This window comes from Pygocentrus nattereri, chromosome 18 (genome assembly GCF_015220715.1).
Source record: "Pygocentrus nattereri isolate fPygNat1 chromosome 18, fPygNat1.pri, whole genome shotgun sequence".
Classification (NCBI taxonomy): Eukaryota; Metazoa; Chordata; class Actinopteri; order Characiformes; family Serrasalmidae; genus Pygocentrus; species Pygocentrus nattereri.
This window is the reverse complement of record NC_051228.1, coordinates 26,068,735-26,092,181: the sequence shown is the minus strand read 5'-3', so window position 1 is coordinate 26,092,181 and position 23,447 is coordinate 26,068,735. Positions and strand designations below refer to the sequence as shown.

Below are 23,447 nucleotides of genomic sequence, written 5' to 3'. Positions count from 1 at the left end.
GGTGCCTGTCGGGGCGGTAATCCTCGAACCCGGTGGTGGACACCCCAGGTGAGAGATGCCGTCAAGCTGAAGAAGGAGTCCTACCGGACATGGTTGGCCTGTAGGACACCAGAGGCAGCTGGCAGGTATCGACAGGCCAAGCGATCTGCGGCTTCAGTCGTTGCCAAGGCAAAAACCCGGGTGTGGGAAGAGTTCGGTGAGGCCTTGGAAAGTGACTTTAAGTCGGCTCCGAAAAGATTCTGGCAAACCGTCAGGCGACTCAGAAGGGGAAAGCAGTGTGCCACTAGCACTGTATATAGTGGAGATGGTGTGCTGCTGACTTCGACTGAAGACGTCATTGGGCGGTGGAAGGAATACTTTGAGGACCTTCTCAATCCCACCAACATGTTCTCCAGTGAGGAGGCAGAGTCTGGGGACACGGGAATAGGCTTGTCCATTACTGAGGCCGAAGTCGCTAAGGTAGTTAAAAAGCTCCTTGGCGGCAGGGCTGCAGGGGTGGATGAGATCCGTCCCGAGTTCCTCAAGGCTCTGGATGTTGTGGGGCTGTCTTGGCTGACACGCCTTTTCAACATTGCATGGACATCAGGGGTGGTGCCACTTGATTGGCAGACTGGGGTGGTGGTGCCTCTTTTTAAAAAGGGGGACCGGAGGGTGTGTTCCAACTACAGGGGAATCACACTCCTCAGCCTCCCTGGTAAGGTCTATGCAAGGGTACTGGAGAAGAGAGTCCGGCTTATAGTCGAACCTCGGATTCAGGAGGAGCAGTGCGGGTTCCGCCCTGGTCGTGGAACACTGGACCAACTCTTTACCCTCTCCAGGATTCTCGAGGGTTCATGGGAGTTTGCCCAACCAGTCCACATGTGCTTTGTGGATTTGGAGAAGGCATTTGACTGTGTTCCCCGGGGTATTCTGTGGGAGGTGCTTCGGGAGTACGGGGTACATGGCTCTTTGCTACGAGCCATTCAGGCCCTGTACAAACAAAGCAGGAGCTTGGTTCGCATGGCCGGCAGTAAGTCAGACTTTTTCCCAGTGAGAGTTGGACTCCGTCAGGGCTGCCCTTTGTCACCGATTCTATTCATAATTTTTATGGATAGAATTTCTAGGCGCAGTCAGGGGATGGAGGGTGTCCGGTTTGGTGACCTCAGGGTCACATCGCTGCTGTTTGCAGATGATGTGGTCCTATTGGGGACATCAGGCCGCGAACTTCAGCTTTCACTGGATCGGTTTGCAGCCGAGTGTGAAGCGGCCGGGATGAGGATCAGTACCTCCAAATCCGAGGCCATGGTTCTCACGCGGGAAAGGGTGGAGAGCCCTCTCTGGGTTGGGGATGAGCTCTTGCCTCAAGTGGAGGAGTTTAAGTATCTTGGGGTCTTGTTCACGAGTGATGGTACAAGGGAGCGGGAGATTGACAGGCGGATTGGTGCTGGGTCAGCAGTGATGCGGGCTCTTTACCGGTCTGTTGTGGTAAAGAAAGAGCTGAGCCATAAGGCAAGGCTCTCGATTTACTGGTCGATCTATGTTCCCACCCTCACCTATGGTCATGAGCTTTGGGTAATGACCGAAAGAACGAGATCGCGAATACAAGCGGCTGAAATGAGTTTCCTCCGCAGGGTGGCTGGACTCTCCCTTAGAGATAGGGTGAGAAGTTCGGTCATCCGGGAGGGACTCGGAGTAGAGCCGCTGCTTCTTCACGTCGAGAGGAGCCAGTTGAGGTGGTTCGGGCATCTTGTTAGGATGCCTCCTGGACGCCTCCCTTGGGAGGTGTCACAGGCAAGTCCACCGGGGAGGAGATCCCGGGGAAGACCCAGGACACGCTGGCGTGACTATATCGCCCATCTGGCCTGGGAGCGCCTCGGAATCCCTCCCAGGGAGCTAGTGGAAGTGGCTGGGGAAAGGGAGGTCTGGGCTTCATTGCTCAGGATGCTGCCCCCGCGACCCGAACCCCGGAGAAGCGGAAGATGATGGATGGATGGATGGATGGATGGTATTGACTCCTTTTCATAACCAAATGTTTTAAAACACAACAGTAAAATAAAAAGCCTGGAGATGAATATCTAACTTTTCCACTAGGAAAAACTCATGTAAGGTACACTATTGGATCTTAAAACCACTGTTGTACCTTTGAGGGTACACTTACATTGTTTGTACCTTGATGAATACCATGTACCTGCATAGTACCTTTATTTCTAACAGTGTTTAATTTCAGCATCAGCACACCTGATTTCATTTAATAAAAGATTGATTAGATAAATGAGGTGTTGGATGGTTAAACTAACGAAGTGAGAGACATAAGATCACAATCACATCACAATGTGCAAAAGTTTGGACCCTTCAATCAAATTATGTTTTGTCGCTAACACGTCCCCTTCATAAAACATACTTAAATTAGATAGAATAAATGTCCTCTTCTCAGACCCACCCTCTGTCAAAAAGTCGGAAGCAACAATGAAATTTCAGAAGAAAAAGAACGATTCCAGAACCAAAATACATCAACAAAATCAGCACTTAGAAAATACTAAAGCAAACTGGCTGTAACGGGGAGCGAGGAGGCGGATGCACATGCAGAGATAAGCGACTTTTATTGTGGGCAAATCCAGGGTCATAGTCAAGATGGTCCAGGGTCATAGATCCAACACAGATTGACCGGGGGACAGACATGACAAGCCAGAATCAAACAGAACAAACATCAGTACATAGACCAGAACAAACAACAAAGACCAGCAAACACAAGGGGTGAACACAGGGCTTAAATACACAGGGTAAACGAGGGACAGGCAGGAAACAGGTGGAGACAATGAGGGGTGGAGTCATGAAACGAGGGGGCTGGACCAAGACAAAGGCACATGAGCTAAACCAAAACAACACAAACACATGGACAGGACTGGGAGGGGCCAATCGTGACACTGGCAAACTGAATAATACATTTATATCAAAATAAGAGAAACTGAGTAATAATCTTGTTGAAAAACTAAGTTTGATTTGCTTCTCATTATTTGTATTTGCAAAATATTTTGGATGTTTTGATGCTCAATGTATTTCTTATGAATTTTATTGCTTGTTTGAAACCTTTTGGACAAAATTAACTCCACACGCTTATTTTTACACACACACACATATATATATATATATATATATATATATATATATATATATATATATATATATATATATATATATATATATATACATACATATATATCATCACTGTCAGAACAATCTCCATTGTTGTAATTTTTTATATTGACGTAATCTCTAGCTGAGCTTTACACTGTGAGAATATTTCATGTTGAACGGAGCGACAGAAATGCTGCAGAATTACTTTGCCTTTCGGGTGAAATTTCAGGATGTTCTCTAACAAGGAGCTTAACGGCAAGGTGGTGGTGGTGGAGGGCAGGTGTGTCTAGTCAATAAAGAAACTGCCCTACAATTTGTGAATGGTACAGTGACAAGCCCATACTACTGAATAACACCATTAATCCAGTCATTGTGCCTCTGCATGAATAACACAGGCCTAATTTCATCTTCATGGACCACAATGCTCCAGCCCATCGAGGTCGCATCATTAGGCAACGGCTGCTGGAGACTGGGGTACCTCAAATGGAGTGGCCTGCACTTTCTCCAGACCTGAATCCCATAGAAAACCTATGGGATCAGCTGAGTCGCCGTGTAGAGCCTCGTACCCCAAAACCTCAATGACCTGAGGGCCGCCCTTCAAGAAGAGTGGGATGCCATGCCTCAGCAGACAATAAGTCGACTTGTGAACAGCATGAGACGTCGCTGTCGAGCTGTAATTGATGCTCAGGGGCACATGACGTTATTGAGACATTGAGATTTTTTGTTGGGGTATACCCACCACTGTTGTTGGCTTTTGTTTCAATAAATTGTTTGAGAGGAGGAAATCACCACTGCATGCTTCTACTTAAACGCCCTACTTTCATGATATAATATCACTGTAACATGAACTTTTTACGTTTTCCATAAATTTCAACTGAAAGCCAAATATCCCCAGCGCGAGTAGCGTATATATATATATATATATATATATATATATCGCTGCTGTTGGAGCAAATCCTCCGTTTTTGTTATTTTACAGTTTTTGTCTGCACAATAGCAGATATTTGATGATGAACATGATGAAAGCTACTCAAAATGCCATGGAAAAAACTCTGGTTCCACTGCCGTACATTAAAAATAAAGTGTATTGTTTTGGAGATGTGAGGTTTTATATATATATATATATATATATATATATATATATATATATATATATATATATATATAACCTCACATCTCCAAAACAATACACTATAATATATATATATATATATATATATATATATATATATATATATATATATATGTGTGTGTGTGTGTGTGTGTGTGTGTGTGTGTGTGTGTCACTCTACATCTCCTCTGAGAGAGATTGCACAGAGATTACTCTACATGCAGGAAGCAGAGGACACTTCAGAGGACACTTCAAACAGCAGCGAGGAACCTGTGTGGTGACCGACCTCATTACAGCCTTTTGCATAAAGCAGAGAGTTCAAAGTGCGCTGGTGTTTGCGCTGGCTTCTCTCCAGTGGATGTCACCATTAGATTTAAGACACTCAGGACCAGCACATGCACACCAGCTGCTTAACACAACATAAAGAGAGAATGTTACCACATAAATACAGTGACAGATAGTGATCAGGACATTTAAAGGGCAACAGCTCAGTAAAAATAGTGCACAGGGAAGTTACTGGACTGTTATCATGCTCTGTGTGAATGTGATTGATATGACTGCAACAGTCATGGAAATACATGTCATGTTGTAGATATTAATCAAAATATTGTTTTGTCATGTTAGATGCTTTCATTTATCATTTATTTATCGTAATACTCATTATGCAGCGACTGCTATGACATTAATACGGAAATTATGCAGTTATGAAAGTGAAGTATTAATATCTCTCAAAATATTCTCCGTGTTTTCAAGCCAGAATTGTGCTGCAACATGTTTTATTCTTATTCAGTTTAAATAATTTAAAGAGCTCTTAACTGACTTTTCTTGTTTGTTTTTTTTTTCAAAATAAGAGTTTGATGTCGTCTGTAAACATTGCTAAAGTGTCAAAATTTGCCATCCACTCTCACAGACCAAACAGACCATATATGAACACTGAGCTGCAAAAACATCTTGTTTTGAATTCATTGTTTTTGTGATGTCACAAAAATCAACACATTCTGGGTGCTGTGAAAAGTATTCTTGCATGAAATTTTTCAGATCATCAGTCTACGTTTAATATTAGACAAAGTAAACACAAAATGTAGAAAAGTAATTGTTCCCTTAACTACAAAATCAACCAGTTAACCAAAATTCAAATGGGTTCAATTTCACTAGCCACACCCATCATTGACAGACCTGTTGAATCTAAACATCACTTAAATAGAACCTGTGTGGCAATATGAAGCAGGCTAGAAGGTCTCAAAAAGCAACGCATGATGCCACGCTTTAAAAAGATTTAAATACACATGTGAAACAAAGTCACTGAAATCTGCCAGTCTGGAAAGGGTTGCAAAGCCACTGCTAAGGCACTGGGACTCCAGTGAACCACAGTAAGAGCCATTATCCAAAAATGGAGAAAACTTGGAACAGTGGTGAACCTTCCCAGGAGTGGCCTGTCTATGAAAAATCTCACCAAGCATGCAGCAACGACTCGTCCAGGTGGTCACAAAAGATTCCAGACGAACATCTGAAGAACTGCAGGCCTCATTTGCCTCAGTTAAGACCAATTTACACAACTACACAATAAGAAAGAAACTGCAAAAAAAATTCATCCAAGGGATAGTTGCAAGGTGTAAATCACTGCTGATAAAAAAAACCCACAAAGCCTTGTCTCGCATTTGCCAAAAAGCTTCTAGATGACCCCCAAGACTTTTGGGAAGACGTGGAATGTGAAGGAACAATTATGGAACATTTTGGAGGACATGAGTCCTGTTACACCTGACATAAAGCTAACACTGCATTCCACCATAAAAATATACCAACAGACAAACGTGGTGGTAGCGTGATACTCTGGGGCTGCTTTGTTTCTGCAGGACCTGGATGACTTGTCAAAATTAATGGAACGATGAATTCTGCTCTCTATCAGAAAATCTGGAAGGAGAATGTCTGCCCATCGGTTTATGACCTGCAGCTCAAACATAGTTGAGTTTTGCAGGAGAATGATAACATGAAATACACAGGCAAGTCCACCTCTGAATGGCTCAAAAGAAACAAAAACGGTTTTAGCGTGGCCAAGTCAAAGACCTGACTTTTCCCATTAAGTTTCTGTGGTAAGACCTAAGTAGTTCAAGCTTGATAACCATCCAATGAAGCCAAATTAAAACAATTCTGCAAAGAAGAGTGGGTCAAAATACCTCCACGATAAAGGACTCATCACAAATTATTGCAAACATTTGATTGCAGTTGTTATTGCCAAGAGTGGCACAACCAGTTATTAGATTTAGGGGGAAATGACTTTTTCACATGGATGATGTAGGTTTTGAATAAATCTTTAACTTCAATAAATGGATTGATCATTTAAAAGCTGCATTTTGTGTTTACTTGTGTGTTTGTCTTACATTAAAATTGGTTGGATGATCTGAAACATTTAAATGTGACGTAGTAGCAGAAATAGAAGAAATCAGGTGAGGGGCAAATACTTTTTTACAGCACGGTATGTATAATCACATATTCATCCAGCAGTAGTTTAGCCCATTCATGCTGAAGTTATTTAGAAGGGTTTCAGCCTGGACCATTTTTAGAATAAGCCTCAATACACAGCCAATCAAAACAGAGGCCATTTACTTACATCAGTCTTAAAGGCATAGTTATAAAAACAACATGTTTAATTCTAAGGGATTATAAAAGATTTGTAAATGATCATGTAAAAATTAATTACGGCCTTTTTTTAAATCATAACACCACACAAATGTTAAAAGGGGAAAACATAAAAAGCAAGAAAAATGTGGGATATGGGCTCTTGAATGCATTACTTTATAGAGCGCATTCTCTCGGCCAGAGCAGAAAGGGTTAACCTGCAATCATACAGCAAGGTGAGAGGCATGTACCTATGGGTGTGTTCAAAAGTCCACAAGTTGCCAAACACTCCCAGAATGCACAGAGGTGAGTCAGCTCTAGTTACAGCACAACACTGACTAAACTCTCTGAAAGTGCTGGTTATTAACACCCTACAGGCACTCGAGCCCTTGCTTGTACCCCACTCTGCTCACACGCTGACTGGGCTGCTGGTCTGACGTTAACCTGCTGTGGCTGCTGGATCTCCTGAAGAAGTTATGGGGCCCGTTTGAGTGTCCGACATTAGATCTGAGCTGGAAACAGGTGAGTGCGCAGTGTTTACAGCCATCTGCAGAGAGTTGGTGTTAGTGATATTGTGTTCAAAGACTTTGTCCGGCTGTTTTAAAGCTGTCAGCAAAATCGGTCAGCACTTGAGCCTGGAAGTTGATGACACTGTGGGATGCAATGCTTACTTGAGCTCTGTGAATGAGCCCCAGCAAGCTTATTCCATCATTAAGCTTCAAGAGGAATTCCACTTGCCTTTAATGCCTATCACAAGAAATGGTTACACCAGTGAACACCTAGTTTTTCTTCAATTAACCCCTATGATCATTATAAGTGATCCATTCATGGTGAAGAGGTACATGAAAATCATCATAAGCCAAAAAAGCACACAAATCCATATTATATTTTTGTATATACCACTCTTTTAGGTTCCCTGGTTGTTTAGGATAATAAATAAAATGGCTATGTTTGTGTGGTAGATGTTGCAAGCCCTGGTTCCTATCACCACCAGTGTGAACCCACATCAGTGAGTTTGTTCACAATGAATGATTAGATGAATCAATTCTTTCCATAAATCAATCCATGAATGAATTTGTTTACACCTCAAACGTTATTCCTGAATTGTGCAGAAATGTTGAAAAATGTGTAAAATTCCCTGTTAATACTTTTCATCCTGCAACTACTAGGATTGTAAATGCACCGAAGTGTCAGTTTGATGGCAGCAACTCAACTGTGCTGACTTTGGAATGCTAGAATTGATCAGAATTGATCACATATTAATTATTAGCTGCACTGGATGTGGAATGTTATGTTCGTTTACACCACTTAGAACTAACAAGTCCTAAATGGCTGGTGGTTGGGACATACATGTCTAAGAAAGGCCTTTTATTGATGTAATCTAATATGTGGAAAATATTACACTTTATTTGACCGTTGTAGATGAATTATAAACTCTTAACAGACTATCAGTCACACATCAATGACATATCAGTGAAGCAGCAGTAGTGAAGCATCTGAATACAGTGAAATTCATATCTTATAGATGTTCTGTTGAGACATTACCTACATTAAGTAGATGTTTTGTTAATATGTTTCTTCCATTATGAGAAACCTACCCTTTACCCTAAACCTAACCCTAAACCTGGCCCTAATCCTAACTCTAACCTTAAACTCAACCAAAAACCTAATCTTAATCCTAAACCCCATGTTTTTTATATGTTACTGAGAGTTTGTTCAGTGTTTGTTCTAAAAGAACCACTCAAAATAAAGTGTCTCCACAAAGTCATTCAGAGTGGTTTGATGTGAAATGGTTCATTGTAGGGAAAGTCACTGACTCTGATCTCTTCATAGTGGTAGTGAATGGAACCAAGAGTTGCTATGTTTGCAATGCAAATATAGTCGCTGTATTTACTATCCAAACCAGCCAGTGAGCCTACACATGTCTCCTGAGTTTTTGAAATGTAATATTGATACATTGGTACATCCGGAAAAAAATTATTTGGGAAATATCTTGCCTCTCTATCAGGAACATATTTGAAACATATACATTTTAGCTCACAGGCTTATCTCAAAACTATCTGAAAACAATGTCTCACGCATCAGGCACCAAATTCATACCTATTTCATGTGATTATTTTTGTGAGGTAGCTTTTGGAGTCAAAAACTCTTAGAACATCTGGTTCTTTTCTCTAGCACTGTCACTGGTTATATTTCTCAGGGGAGTTTTTCAGCTGAGTGGGGCATGGAGTAGGTAAAATGCTCCCTCCAGTTACACTGGTTTTCACTTGAAATATTTTAATGAATTTCCCTTTGTCCAGAGTGATCTCACTGTTTGTTTGGAGCATTGAGATCACCTGAAAGCACTAAACTACAGCTCTATTGTCTTTGGAGGTTTCAATTGGAGGCCATTGTCTAGAGGTGGAGTGGCAAGTCAAGTCAACTAGACATCTGTTGTATTTTTGTGAAACATATTTTGCCACTTGTTTGAGAGGCTTTGATGAGCTTTCTTCAAAATAAGGGTGCAAAAAAAGGTTCTTTGGAGTGACGCCATAGAAGAACCACTTTTACTTCTCCAAAGAATTGGTTAGTGGATGGTTTTAAGTGTGAAGTTTCTTAAAGATTCTTGTTTGAAGTTAGAACTGTTTAGGAACCTTTATTTTTAGGTGCTTTTTACTGGTAGACCTCAAAACTGTTAGTACAAACAAGAACCTTTGTGCTAGAGCTTCAATAGACTTTAATAGAAACTCTTAGGAAAGCACAAACAACAAAGTGAAAGCAGAATAGCAGTAAACACTCGGAAGCTCAGTGTTTCTCAGGCCATTCAAGAACACTGAAGTGTAAATGTTGAGTCTACAAGGGCCTGTCGGTCCCTCACACGCAAGCACAGCCTATTTGACAAGCATAAGTCAAATACCAGGAATTCCAAATCTGAAAGAGCAGGTTTGGACACAGCTGAGAAACTATGAGTTGAACCAACAGAGTGTGCCAGAAAAAACTATCGCGATGAATATACTGTGGAGTGATTGACTGTAGAAATAACAGCACATCTCTTTTCTTTAAAAAGCAGTAGTGTTTTGATGTCCTGTGGTCAGTGACAGTTTCCTGAATTAAAAACTTGTTCTCTTGGTAGATCCAGATGGTTTGGGAAATGTCTGCGGGTCAGTCACGCACGGTTGTCCACATCGGGGATGGGAGAACATTTTCAAGGTTAGCAACTGAGCACAACAAGTTGGATTATGTTTTATTCATGATTTATTTGTTTATTTGTTTGTTTATTCACAAACCTTAGTTCCAAATAAGTCAGTATGAATGCACATGTAAACAGAAAGCAGTGATTTGTGAATCCGCTTTGATCCTGTATTTAAATGAAAACAGTAAAAAACATTTCATTTAAATACATTTAATACATAAAAATAATAAATGTAATGTTTTACCTTGTCTCCTTCATTGTTTTTTGTAAATATATGCTAGTTTAAAAACCGATGCATGCAGCATATTTTAAAAGTTGGATATTGCAGTGTAAGAATAGATATGTTGTCAAATCTTCAACAGTGAGGCAACCATGCTTGGGTACAAAATGAACATCCAGGTTCATAAGCAAGGGCAGGTCAAGACTCCCAACCAACAGTTGAGAATACTGTGAATAATAACATTTGAGAACCCTCTATGGAGCATAATATCATCAATAGATTCAGTGAATCCATGCAAGGGGCATGGCCAAAAACCACAACTGAGTGCCTGGGACCTTCACTCCCTAGACTGCACATTGGCATGCTTCTGTGATGGATATTATCGCATGGGTTCAGGAATACTGTAGGAATACACTGCACTATTTGCAGTGGAAGACATATGTCAACAACATCCAGAAACACTGCCAAATTCTCTGGGCTCAAGCTCATCCGAAATGGATTGATGCACAGTGAAAACGCATATTATGGTCGGTGATTTTTCAGAGTGTTCAAGGAAATATTGGCTGCTGGGTGCTCCAGCCTAAAGAATGAAGTTGTATTAGTGCTCATGGCCTAGGTAACATATCTTTGAAGCAACTATTGATGCTGAAAGATAAAAATACATTTTGGAGCAACATATTGTTGCTGTCAGCACAAAGCCTCAGATCACCAAATGGTAACTTTACAGGAGAAGAAAAGATGTTCTTAATTATGAATGGAAGTTAGTGTAACAATAATTGTTGTCAATAATTTTGGAGCATTCTATGGGCGGTGCAGTGGGTAGTGCTGTCGCCTCCCAGCAAGGAGGGCCTGGGCTCGATTCCTCAGCTGGGCGAGTGGGGTCCTCTCTTTGTGGAGTTTGCATGTTCTCCCCGTGTCTGTGTGGGTTTTCTCTGGTTTCCTCCCACAGTCCAAAGACATGCAGTCAGGCCAATTGGACATGTTACATTGCCCCTAGGTGTGAGTGACTGTCTGTGTCTGTCTGTCTGCCCTGCGATGGACTGGCGACCTGTCCAGGGTGTATCTTGCCTTCCGCCTGATGACCGCTGGGATAGGCTCCAGCACCCCTCTGCGACCCTGAGGGAGAAGCGGCTTAGAAAGTGTCTGTGTGTGTGTGTGTGTGTGTGTGTGTGTGTGTGTGTGTGTGTGTGTCTATGATCCAAAATTTTACCACATTAAAAAAAATGGAGGTACAAAGACTCCTAACAGTGACAATATGCTCCTTTCCAGGTGACATTTCTTTCATGTTTCTTTTGATGTCGTCTCTTTTATACATGACAAAGCCAAGTCACATTCTGCCCATGTTATAACAGCAGTCCTAGACTGACCTGCCTGCAGTCCAGACCTGTCAGTGATAGATGCTGAAGTGATTTTACATTTGACAGTTTAAATTTTAAGTAAAGTTCATAAGGTAAAACATCCAAAATCATGTTTTTGTCATATTTCCAATTGACTAATCAGAGTTCACTAATCATTGCTTTCCCTTTTGTTTATTTATTTATTTATTTATTGTGTAGTTTAATATAATGGGATTCCCCTCCCTCTCTTTCATAGGACAAGATTTTGCTCTATGCTAAACACCTACAATTGCTTTCTGAAAGACATGTCTCAACTGCAGCTAAACATCCATGAGGTAACAATCACAGTTCATTAGATCATTGACCTAATAGCTTTTTAAGGACATTGAGTTCAGACAACCTTTATGATTTTGTCACATTGATTCTCAAAGTAGGTTTCCTTATTTGTCTTGAGTGGTTATTATGCTTTTCTAACCCACAATTTATTAGGACTTCCACTCTGTTTACAAGAAGAGGTGCACTTATTTCACAAAGGCAGCTCTACAGATTTTAGTCTAGTTCCAAAAGTCAATTTGGTAGGAACACATTTTCACAGGTCTACAGAACAAACTTCCCAGAAAGGTTAAGAAAGATCGTTTAGTGGTTATTAATTAGTGAATTATAAAATTCATATTTTTAATGTCAAGCATCTCATGGAAAATCCACTCCACCCTCCGCTTATTGAGTCATTTCTATTGTACAGTCTCTTGTGTTCATTGTTATGTCACTTTGCCTTTTGATTTCTGATATTAAAAGCACAATGGATCTTTTTATCTAAGTGATTTTAACCCATTAATTGGCCAAGAGCTGCTGGATGGTCCAGGCTTACATTCCGCATGCCAATAAATTGGAAATAAGTCAGTTTGTAATTGGTTTTCATATAACTATATAATAATAAGTCCTAATATTGTAATAAGCTTGGGAATTTAAGGGCTGTTCTACAGTGTTATATATAACATTTTTATTGTTCCGCATCATTTGAGCTCAGCCACCGTCCTTTATGCTGTATGAAAATCTCTTGATGAATGGTCCAACAGAAATGCTCCAAAACTGATTGAAATGGCATCTTTTTACTTTGACTTTTTACGTACATTAAAATGAAAGCATTAAGGGACAGATAGTGTTTTCTAAAGAAACTTTTAAAAACACAATATTACAGTTTTCCACTTACATCAGAAATAATCAATCAGCCAAGACATGTTTGAAGTCCAAATGTTCCTCTTTAGCTTAGTGCTAAAGGTTAGAATAACATATTGCTAACAAGTACTACATTTACATTTACAGCATTTAGCAGATGCTATTATCCAGAGTGACTTACAAGGAGTGCTTTGTCTATTTAGAAAGAGTATCTGTACTAGTTACCAATAGGTTAGAGAAAAAGACAGTCCTGAGCTCAGATACTGCTAGAAACAAAAAGTCACTGTTGATATCCAGAAAAAAGGAATGGAGTTGAACATGGAACTCTGTGCCATGCAGTGCAATACAATAACAATACAATACCAGTAAACTACAATCCACAGTGCATTCAACAATAAACTACAAAACACAGCGCAATACAATAAAATATGATATACACGTGGAGCACAATATATTTCAGTACTAGAATAGTCACCCAAATCCTTTCTGTAGATATGTTCCCAAAAAACTTGTGTGCAAACGTGCAGATGTGAGATATAAAGAATAAAACTTATGCAGGTGTTCTACCGGATTCTGACTCCTCCACAGAATTCAACTCTCTTTCACGCTCATGTGGGTCTTGTGCACAAATGGACCCTAGATTATGTTTGCAGTTTCTGGTGTTTCTGTTTATAAATATTCATCTCCAGTTTGAAAATTCTGAACTAACAGTTACCTGTAAAAAGAAACAATCAAAATCATGGAGATAATTTGTAGCATCAATGTTGCTCCGTCAGAATTCAACACAACAGCTATTGTTTAGAGTGACTACCCACAGCATTCAGCTACACAGTGAAGTTATGCTCATTTTATAGTAAGTCATTCTGTGCCCTGAGTGACCTTAACAAAAACCTGGATGTGGTTTGAGGGAATTGAGAGAAATTTTGGGGATGTATTTATGGAAAAGATTTGGGTGACTATTGACTTGCAGCATTTGTTAGTAGCGTTAGTCTTGTAGTTCCAGTGCTAAACTAATGAAGTAAAATTTGGACAGTTCGGACATTTCTTGGTTGATACTCTACATCTGGGGTAAATCATCACAGAAATCAGCTAAACTAATTCCTACAGTCTGGCTTTTGTATGTCATGCTGGTGAACTCCCGGTACTTTCTGAATGCAGCAGAACTGGTACTGCTGTCCAGATATTTGATCTTTATCCAATTCTGGTCCTGCTTCACTTTCAGAGAAACCTGATTTCTAAGGCATAAATAAACAATCATGAGTGTTTGATGTGGCATGCTCCAAAAGACTGACTTTAGATAGCTGTTGTTGTCTTTTTTAGGAGTGAAAGTAGTTCAGTGGACAGAGCTGGATTAAGATCAAAAAGAAAGGCAAACATGCCTCACTTTTAACTCGACAGCTGCTGATCTTATCGTGTAAGTGGGCAATGAGGAAATAAAAGCTCTTTTGCAGAGAGTCAATGCATTATGTTGTATAAGCTATTCTACAGAAGGCTGTATGATTGGTTTCGGAGTTTATGTCCCATCCTTGGCCAGCATGCCACTGTACAAACAAGCCCAGCAAACATGCGCTCTGCACTGCCCTCTTCTGGTCTTATATGGAAAGGCTTGTCTGTTTGATGCTTCATTTCTATTCAGAACAGCACAGGGCAGGTGACACTGGAGGGATTTCTGGTGGTCTCCTGGGGAATAAAGAGACCGATCCGACTCAAAATCCAGGATGAGAAACATTCCGACAGCTCCAAGCCACCAGGTTTTTCTCCAGACCCCATCAGCCCACTCGGAAACAAGAGGTTAGTATCCTACAGTGGTCCCTTCAACAGAAAGGGTTTTGTTTAGTTAACATGCTTTATGTGCTTCAGTCATGCATTTCTCTCTTTTATTTGCATTTTTTTTTATATAATACTAAAAGTTTTGGTGTTTTCGTGTTATTTTTAGGGGAATGACCCGCTGGGGAGAATTTGACAACCTTCATCACATTGATGAACTGGAAGAAATCCTTAAAGATGGTGCAGAGACTCTGGAAAGCTGTGCTGCAGGTTACATTACTTTCAAAGCACAGTCATATTAAAGGACATATCACTATAACAGGGACACACTATGCTAAAACACTGTGCCTTTTTTGCTGTGTTTTTAGATCACAGTAGTTTAATTACAGGTGATAAATGATTTCAGGACAAATACTAATGAAAGACCCCTTACATAGCCCATCATATGTATATACCAGTATACCAGTTATTTATTAGGAACACTATATTACTCTATAACACTATATTAATCAATAATTATTAGATAATTGGAGGAATTTCAGTTGGAAACTTTAGATATTTTCAATAATATTAAAGCAGTATGGTGGCAATAGTTAATAGAAAGCTGCAAGATAAATTCTTATAATTTTTTTGTCCAAAATAAATGAAACACGCTGTAGATGAACCTAAAATGACTGTCAGAAGTTATAATAAAACACACACATAGATATTTATGTTCTAGATTTTGATTATGATTTATAATATGTATGGAATGTAATTCATTTGAAATGTTATCCTTATATCTGTTTTTTTTGGGGGGGGGGGGTTAGGGGGGTTTGCATAATTTGAAAACTCTAGTGTAGTTTTGTGCTGTGGACTTCATTGTGTGTCTAAACCATCAAGGGTTACTCGCATTTTGACTTGCCTAACTGAACAAACGTAGCAAGCTAGCAAAAGATTCTTAAATGTAGCGCTAGACAATACCTGCACAAGCTGTGCATTAAATAAACCATTTACTTTCATGCAGTCTTTTTAAAAAGCCAATAAGGTTTATTCTGTGTACACTTTTCCCCTGAATATCACTGAATTTTTAAAATTACAAGGTTATTAAGGAGCTGAAATATGAATATTGATTCACTCATGCTGCAACCAAGCTAACACCCTTGCACATGAAGTAACTTTGACACTATTACACTATTATATCCCAACACCAGCGACTCAGACTGTAGACCACCACTGTCAAAGCAACGTACAACTTTTACAGCTCAGAGAGGTGGTACAGACATCGGTGGCCTCACATCGCCAAGCTTCAAATGATCAGCTATCAAGACCTCTAATATGGATTTTATTACTCTGTGCTAGTAAAGCAGGGAGCATTAGGATCATTGAGGAAAAGAGAAGATATACACTCACTGGCCACTTTATTAGGTTCAGTTGCTTGTTGACACAAACAGCTAATCAGCCAATCACATGGCTGCAACTCAATGCATTTAAGCATGTAGAGGTGGTCAAGACAACTTGCTGAAGTGCAGACCGAGCATCAGAATGGGGGAAGAAAGGTGATTTAAGCAACAGTAACTCAAATAACCTACCAAAATCTCTGAGGAATGTTTCCAACACCTTGTTAAAAGTATGCCATGAAGAATTAAGGCAGTTCTGAAGACAAAAGGGGGTCCAACCTTTTACTAGCAAGGTGTACATAATAAAGTGGACGGTGAGTGTATATAGTGAATGTAAATGCCGTGATTGTGATTGACACTTCCAATTTCCCTGCTTTAATGTAGACTACAGTGAGTTTGACAGCAGGACGCTCAGAGCCCCACGCCCCAAAGCCATTATAGAAGAGAGTTCCAGCCTGTTTCGCACGAGGAGCGATGCCTCTCTGGTGGCAAAGAGAGTACAAAACAAGACAACGGAGGAGAGACAGAGGGACAGACAGCATCGCTTCTCCATTAACGGCCATTTCTATAATTACAAGGTCAGAGAACTGCTGAGAATTCAGTGACTGAGACAGTGAATCCTGCTCTAACACACTCATTTTATCCTCATGAAGGTCCTTATTAATGAGCTGATGAATTGAGCATTACAGCAGAGCAGGCACACATATTCACTGTACATGTGGATAGTTCTAAGCACCTTAGATCAAAAGAATGAGGATGGTTTCTTTTTTTTAGACTTCAATCTTTACACCATCATACGGAGCAACCACAAACGTCCGCATCAACAGCAGAATGAGAACGCATGAGGTCATCAGTCAACTTTTACACAAATTTAAGGTATGGCTCATACTATTTTACTGTTATATACAACAATGTGCAAAAACCAGAGATCACCTTTCATTTATTTAATTTCTAGTCAATATGACCATTAAGTGAAAGCTATTTTGAGATGTTTCAGAGGAGGTTAGATATAAAATAATACACGTTTATATGGAGAGGAAGGTCAAAAGAAAAAAAGTAAAAAAAAAAACTTCCAAAACCAGAGTTATTAAAGGAAAAAAAAGGACCATGCAAGACCTGGAAGACCCCCCAAAACTGTCAATATGAGATGAACAGCATTCAAAGCTTTCATTTTTGAGAAAGAGGGGAAAATCAAGCTCCACTCTTACTTCAGGTCTGATAAATCCACAGGAGAAAGGATGTGTAGCTGTCAAGAAAATATTACAGAGAAAATGAATTTGCAAACCACATAAAGAAGCTGCTGGTGTTCTCAGATCAATGGACTGGCCACCTCACAGTCCAGACCTCAACATCACTGACTTTGATCATCACTGAATGTGTTTGGCATTTATTGGATGTGTGGAAAAATATTACTGCAGATTTCTTTGAAAAACTGAAAGGAATTGAAAAAAATATTTTTCCTGATGTTGAAAAACTAATAACTTTTACTTAATGGCTACTTTGAGTGGAAAATAAATGGAATGCTGTCTCTTGACTGTTGTGCAGTATGTTATGAGATATACATCATACAAATTCATATAGTATCTCATTACATTTAAGGCGTTTATCCAGAGTGAGTCACAATTTGATCATTTTACACAGGTAGGCAATGGTAGTGTTAAGAGTCTTGCCCAAGGACTCTAATTGGTATAGTATAGGGTGCTTATCACCTGGGGACTGAACCCTGGTCAACAGCGGTGTTACTCACTACACTATACCTACCACCACATAGTGGAGTGTACGTTATACTTTTTTTATTCTGTGATTCGTACAAACATGTTGACATGCAATCATTTTTGTTACAGGTAGAAAATGATCCGAGTGAATTTGCGCTATATTGCATTCATCAAAGTGGAGGTATGTTTACTTTAAAGTTTAATGTGAATCAACACACTACATGTACAGAATTTTGCAGACACCTGCTTATACAACATTTCTTCTGAAATCAAGGGTGTTAATAAGTAGCTTGTCTACCCTTTGTTATAGTAACAAAGTTTGATCCTCTGGGGAGATTTTACACTAGATGTTGGAATATTGCTGTGAGGATTTTGATTGCATTCAGCCATAACAGCATTAGTGAGGTCAGGTACCTATGTTGGCAGATCAGTTCTGGATCACTGCAGCTCATCCCAGAGATACTGGATGGAGCTCAATCACTCCAGAGAATGCTCCACAGCCCAAAGCTGCATGGTAACCTTGGGTTTATGTATAGCACTGGACTGTCCCATTCTATTGCCAATGCTTCTCTGTGGGTGCATCTAAAAGTAGCTGAATTCACTAATTAGAAGAGGTGCCTGGATACCTTTGGACATATAGCGTAGACATCCTCTCTAATTACTGAATTCAGCTACTTTAAAGTGCACCCATTGCTGACACTGGGAATCCACACACACAACTTGTATCATCACCATAGAAAATAATTGCCCATAGAAGGGGACTGACTGGTGCAGCCATACAAGAACCTAAGGTCGCCATGCCCGATGCCATACATCTGCTAGCGGGTTATAAACATATGTACACATTTGCTTTTCTGGTTGAATGCAATCAAATCCTCACAGCAGTGTTCCAGCTTCTAGTGTGAAGCCTTTTCAGAAGTGTAGAGGCTGTTACTACAGTGAAAATGGGGCAAACTCTCTATTACTACCCTTGAGATTAGAGGAAACACTGGGTGAGCAGGTGTCTACAAACTTTTGGACACACCGTGTATGTTGCTGTTTGTCTGCGGTACTTGTTTCACGATATGGGCTAGTTTTGAGAAATAATCTAAAACCTTCCTCTATGCAGTCTAAGTTGAAATAGTTATAGTTAATTCAACCAGACAACATTTTAGAGTGTTTTAAGATTAAACGGCACATTTACAGGCCAGTTTAATGACTCTGTTTTTGAACACTGGCTGCTGCTCGGATTATGTCCTCGGCAGACTCAGCTTGTTTGTGCAGGAGTGGTGAAGTTAGCAAGTTTCCATCTGTTTATGCAAACTAGCTCAAGGCTGCATTTTGTTTAATCAGCACCTCACCCACTGGATTATGAGAGCTTTTCAGTTACCATATCCAGAGGCTCAAAAGGCCTAACAGCTCCTTCTGTGTGTTTGTACCCACTGTCTGACATCATATTAGGGCAGGCACAATCTTCCAAGGCTCATGGTGTCCTTATTTGAGTTTATCAATAACATATGAGTCTGCACTTCCTGTTCTGATGTTCCAGTCCTAGAAGAAACCAACACAGTGTCTGTTAGTTAGTCATATGGTCTTATCATATGAGCCCACTAGTCCTCAAGCTTCCTAAATTTGATTAAGGATGGCTTTCTGAAGAAGTCAGTCAAAATACACCACCACAACCAAGATAAGCTCTTGCGTTGGCTCATTTTCAGACAAATGATGATGTTGGCCAGATATGGAAGTGCCAAAGACGTCTTATTTGGTATATAATTGCAGTACTGACTCAGTCTGCAATAATCCCAGGCATCTGTTGTTTGCTTCAGCAGTTTTGCACTGAAACCAATGTAGCTAACGATGATGAAAGTTTATGCCCCACCAAGCAGAACTGTGCAAACTTCACGGCTAATGCATTATACAATTGCCTCTTACATCAAGTTATCATCTCTACTAGACTTCCCTTTGTTCTTTCTGACACTGCGTGACAATCTGTTATCTGTAAAATGAACAAAAGTTTGTCTCATCGCTAAAACTAATAGTAACAACTACTTTTGTCCATTTCTATGCATAACAGTATGTCTTAGTGCAAAAGAAGGCTGATGTCACTATTTTTAGCTTCATGACATACTTTGAGGGGAGTGTATCTATGTTCCTAGGGTTCTCTGTTTCTAGGATTCTACAACCTCATTTTCAAAAAGGTTGGGATGTGTTGATAAAAATAAAATACAATAATATGCAAATCATGTAAACCCTGTGTTTAACTGAAAATAGTACAAAGGCAACATATGAAATGCTGAAGTTGAGAAATTGTATTGTTTCTTTAAGATATATGTGCGTTTTAAATTAAATGCCAGCAACACATTTCTCATCGGGAACCTTTACTGAGATTACTGAATGCTAACTTCAATCTGTGTTACATTTTGTAATTCCATTATTCAGAATACAGTTACCATTTACATTTCAGAAGAATGTTTTTGCTAAGCAAACATATTTGTGAAACACTAAAGAGTCATCAGATGCCATTTTTACAAACACAGAAGCTCCTGCTAAAACCAGTGGGGTCAGTTGTTTTCTAGAAAATATCAATAATGGATCATAGGACCCTGGGGATGACATTTCAGTGAGCAAATAAATAAACCAGGGAACATATGGCCCTAAAAACATAGGGCAGACCCCTTTTAATAGACATTTTATAGATAACACACTCCAAAAATGTCAAGTAAAATGATCATAGTCAACAAATTTAATATTTCTCATGTTGAGATTGTTGTAAGCTTAACATATCTATCTAATTCCAAGTCTATCTTATTTACAAATATGTTTGACTTCTTTTAGTTACTATTGTTGAGTAAAATGATGTCACTTTGCTGGCAAATAATTTTGCTAGTTTTAAAAAAGTGCTGGAAACCAGCAAAATTATCTGCCAGTTTTTAATTTATAAAAATACCTGATAAAAGTTAAAAATGTCTACAAATAAACTAGATAATCTCGTAAAAAGTGCATAACCATCTCAAAATAGGACATATTGACTAGATTTAAGATCATTTCACTTGACAAGTTACCATTTTTGCAGTGCTGTATGTCAGAAACCACATAAGTAAAATTACTTTTCAACATAACATAGAAGTGAAGCAACTGTGTGATGATTTAGGATTATAGTTTACACAGTGCTGTTTGAAGGGGTGTCTGTCTGTCTGCCCTGCAGAAGCCCAGGTTTTGGCCACCAAACATTTGGGATGTACCTGGATACTCAAGTACCTTTAACTGTTTGAGGTGCCAATGTTTAAGTACTGAAAATCGACATGGCCTACAGAATTCAAATATCTCTATTTCAAAATCCTGATTTTACTCTATGAATTGATCACAGAAAGACGAAAGCTGAGCAGCTCAGACCTTCCTCTGTGGGAGCGTTTTCTTCAGGGACCCTCAGAGAGCATTGCGAAATTTTTCCTCATGGACACAGATGAAGAAGAGGTTAGCATGGATGTAAGTATAGCCCTACAATATCTTTTTATGCTACGTATCCATCCTACGTTACTGAACCCAATCTAACTCTTTAATGCTTTATTAGGTGGCACAGTACGTCAATTTAGAGCTACCCATTCTGCAGCGAGTGCTGCTAAAGCTACAAGAGGAGGAGAGCCAAGAGATACAGCGCATCATTTCTAAGTGAGTCTTACTAAAAGAAGCTTTTATCTGGAGATCTTTCAAATGTGCATTATTTGGGCCACATTTACTAACATTCTGCCCAGTGACTATTGAGAATGTCTATACATGCACAGCAGCATTTTAGCACTTTGTCTCATTATGTATGTATTTATAGGAGTTTTATTCCTGGATTGCTCTAAATTAATAAGTTATTCATTATTTTGTTCTTTGTGTAGCAGAAGGATTATTTGATGCATTTCATGTTTCCAAATAATTGCGTTAATTTCAAGTTCAGTAAATCCAGAAACAGAAAGATGTTTACTAATTTCCTTGTATGTTTAAAAAAGTCTAAAAATGTATATTGAAATATTATATTAAATAATTATATGTTGAAATAATCACACACTTTCTCATGACATACACTAATGCATTGAGTCCCAATCTTGTGAAAATGTCATTATTTTGTGCCTGTGTTTGTGTGCATGAAAGTGCTTAGTAGATAATCTGCTAAACTGGCCACCCCTACAGGCGCAAAGTGTCTTTAGACTAACAGTAGTTATCACCTTTTTAATAAATGTCCACAAGTATGTAAACGCCCTTCTAATTAGTGAATTCAGCAGTTACTTTAAGGTACTCCAATTGCTGACACAGGCGTTTAAGTGCTTATACACAGCTTGCTTAACCTCCACAGCAAAGCATAAAGAACTAATTATCTATTACACCACGGTTAGTTCTGACCTTGCAATGTCAATGAATGATAGCCATTCCCTTCTATTCGCCCATAACAGCCACAACTTCGTTACAAGTAACAAGACTGTCGAGAGCAACTACAGCAAGTGAAAAAGTGCACGTCAACAACAAAACCAAAACACTTCCATTGTATTTGACAACACTGTTTACTTCATGCGTGAGTGTCAGAGCTCCATTTTGGACAGATGCCCTGCATATTTGACGTTCCTCCTCAATTATTGTCACTGCAGTAAAACCCACCGCCTATTATCAAAACATGGTTTAGGCTTAGGAATAGACATCATGTCCCGCTGCATTATGGAATCATTCCTCCATATTGGAAGAACAGGGTTTGTTCTTCGTGTATTTGCTGCAAATACTCATTGCTTGACAATATGATCATCAAATTAGCCACATTGACGGTCTGGTTCCATCATTCTATAATGATATGGATATGCTGGTGTTACCTCCTCTTTCATTCACAGACTTTCTCTGAGCTGATTTGTGGCATAAGTGGCTGCTCTTTAGAGTAATTCAGGATTTTCAAGTCACTCAAAGCTCAAACACAAATGGTTATTCCACTCCAGCCATGGGCAGGTTAAACTCAGTTAACTTACTACTGCACTCCACTGGCAGATTGAACGTAGTTGCTGCCACATATCCCTTAGCCATTGGCAGACTTAATATTATTTGCTCAGCCACTGGCATATTTACCCAAAGAAGATTCAGACAATCTTTGTTTTAACACTTTTACTGGCGTATTTCTCTCTGTTTTGGCATGTTTTACACAGCCTTTGGCATATTCCACTGTAGGCAGCCTTTTAGCAAACACTGCTCACCTGTCTAGTTAGTAAACTAGTAACACTGTTGTTGTACTGCATAATATTAACCCCCTCAAAAACCCATGTTAGATTACACCTGGCTTAAGAAGGAGACAGTTGATCTAAAGTCTTGCATTTTAACAGTGGTTAGTTCCCAGATTGACCTTATAACCATTCTGAACATACATCAAGCTCAGGATGACAGATAATAATTAACTGTTATGTTTTATTATGCAGGTATAGGCAGCAGCACATTTTCCTCTCACACTGCTTGAACTCAAAGCTGACGTCAAAGACAGAGACGACTGTGTAAAAGACTGAAGTACTTTGTTGCAGACAGGTCTGTCCTCAGTTCGGTGACCTGAAACTATGACTGTTTTATACTGTAGCATTGAATAGAAGAATGTAATTCTGCATTGTTGTGGTTTTGTGGCTGTGCTATTGTAATTTAAATACTGTAAAACTCTGAATATAATTTTGTTCCTTTAACTTCTTTGAGAACTCTGGTCATTTCTACATAACTGTGTGTTGTACTATAGAGCTCTTTTGAACTGTAAATGCTCTAAATGCAGAGCAGTGTGGAAAAACGGGTGGGAATCCAGTCTAAAAAAAGGAAATGAAGAAAGTGTTGCTTGGAGACGAGTGGAAAAAACAGTGTCATGG

The 23,447-nt window shown here is 39.5% G+C and overlaps 1 protein-coding gene across 2 annotated transcripts; it reads left to right on the top strand.

The window, feature by feature from the left end:
- The first annotated feature begins 7,157 nt into the window (after positions 1-7,157).
- Positions 7,158-23,277, top strand: rassf6 (Ras association domain family member 6). Of its 2 annotated transcripts, none has more exons than XM_037547077.1 (11): positions 7,158-7,363; positions 9,960-10,030; positions 11,827-11,905; positions 14,383-14,537; positions 14,683-14,783; positions 16,277-16,470; positions 16,667-16,768; positions 17,737-17,788; positions 20,954-21,072; positions 21,158-21,255; positions 23,022-23,277. In XM_037547077.1, exons 2-11 carry the CDS (start codon positions 9,960-9,962, stop codon positions 23,095-23,097), a joined length of 1,047 nt encoding a protein of 348 aa, XP_037402974.1. In that variant the 5' UTR covers positions 7,158-7,363; the 3' UTR covers positions 23,098-23,277. The 2 variants fall into 2 exon arrangements, with proteins under 2 accessions (XP_037402974.1, XP_017555671.1); XM_017700182.1 differs by having other exon boundaries at positions 9,954-10,030.
- Positions 23,278-23,447: the final 170 nt, after the last annotated feature.

What these genes read in the sequence shown, in the direction of transcription:
- rassf6 (XM_037547077.1), top strand. Translation starts at nt 9,960, where the DNA reads ATGGTTTGGGAAATGTCTGCGGGTCAGTCACGCACGGTTGTCCACATC. An exon ending in GATGGGAGAACATTTTCAAG is followed by an intron (nt 10,031 to 11,826) that starts GTTAGCAACTGA and finishes TCTCTTTCATAG; the next exon opens with GACAAGATTTTGCTCTATGC. An exon ending in TCTGGAAAGCTGTGCTGCAG is followed by an intron (nt 14,784 to 16,276) that starts GTTACATTACTT and finishes GCTTTAATGTAG; the next exon opens with ACTACAGTGAGTTTGACAGC.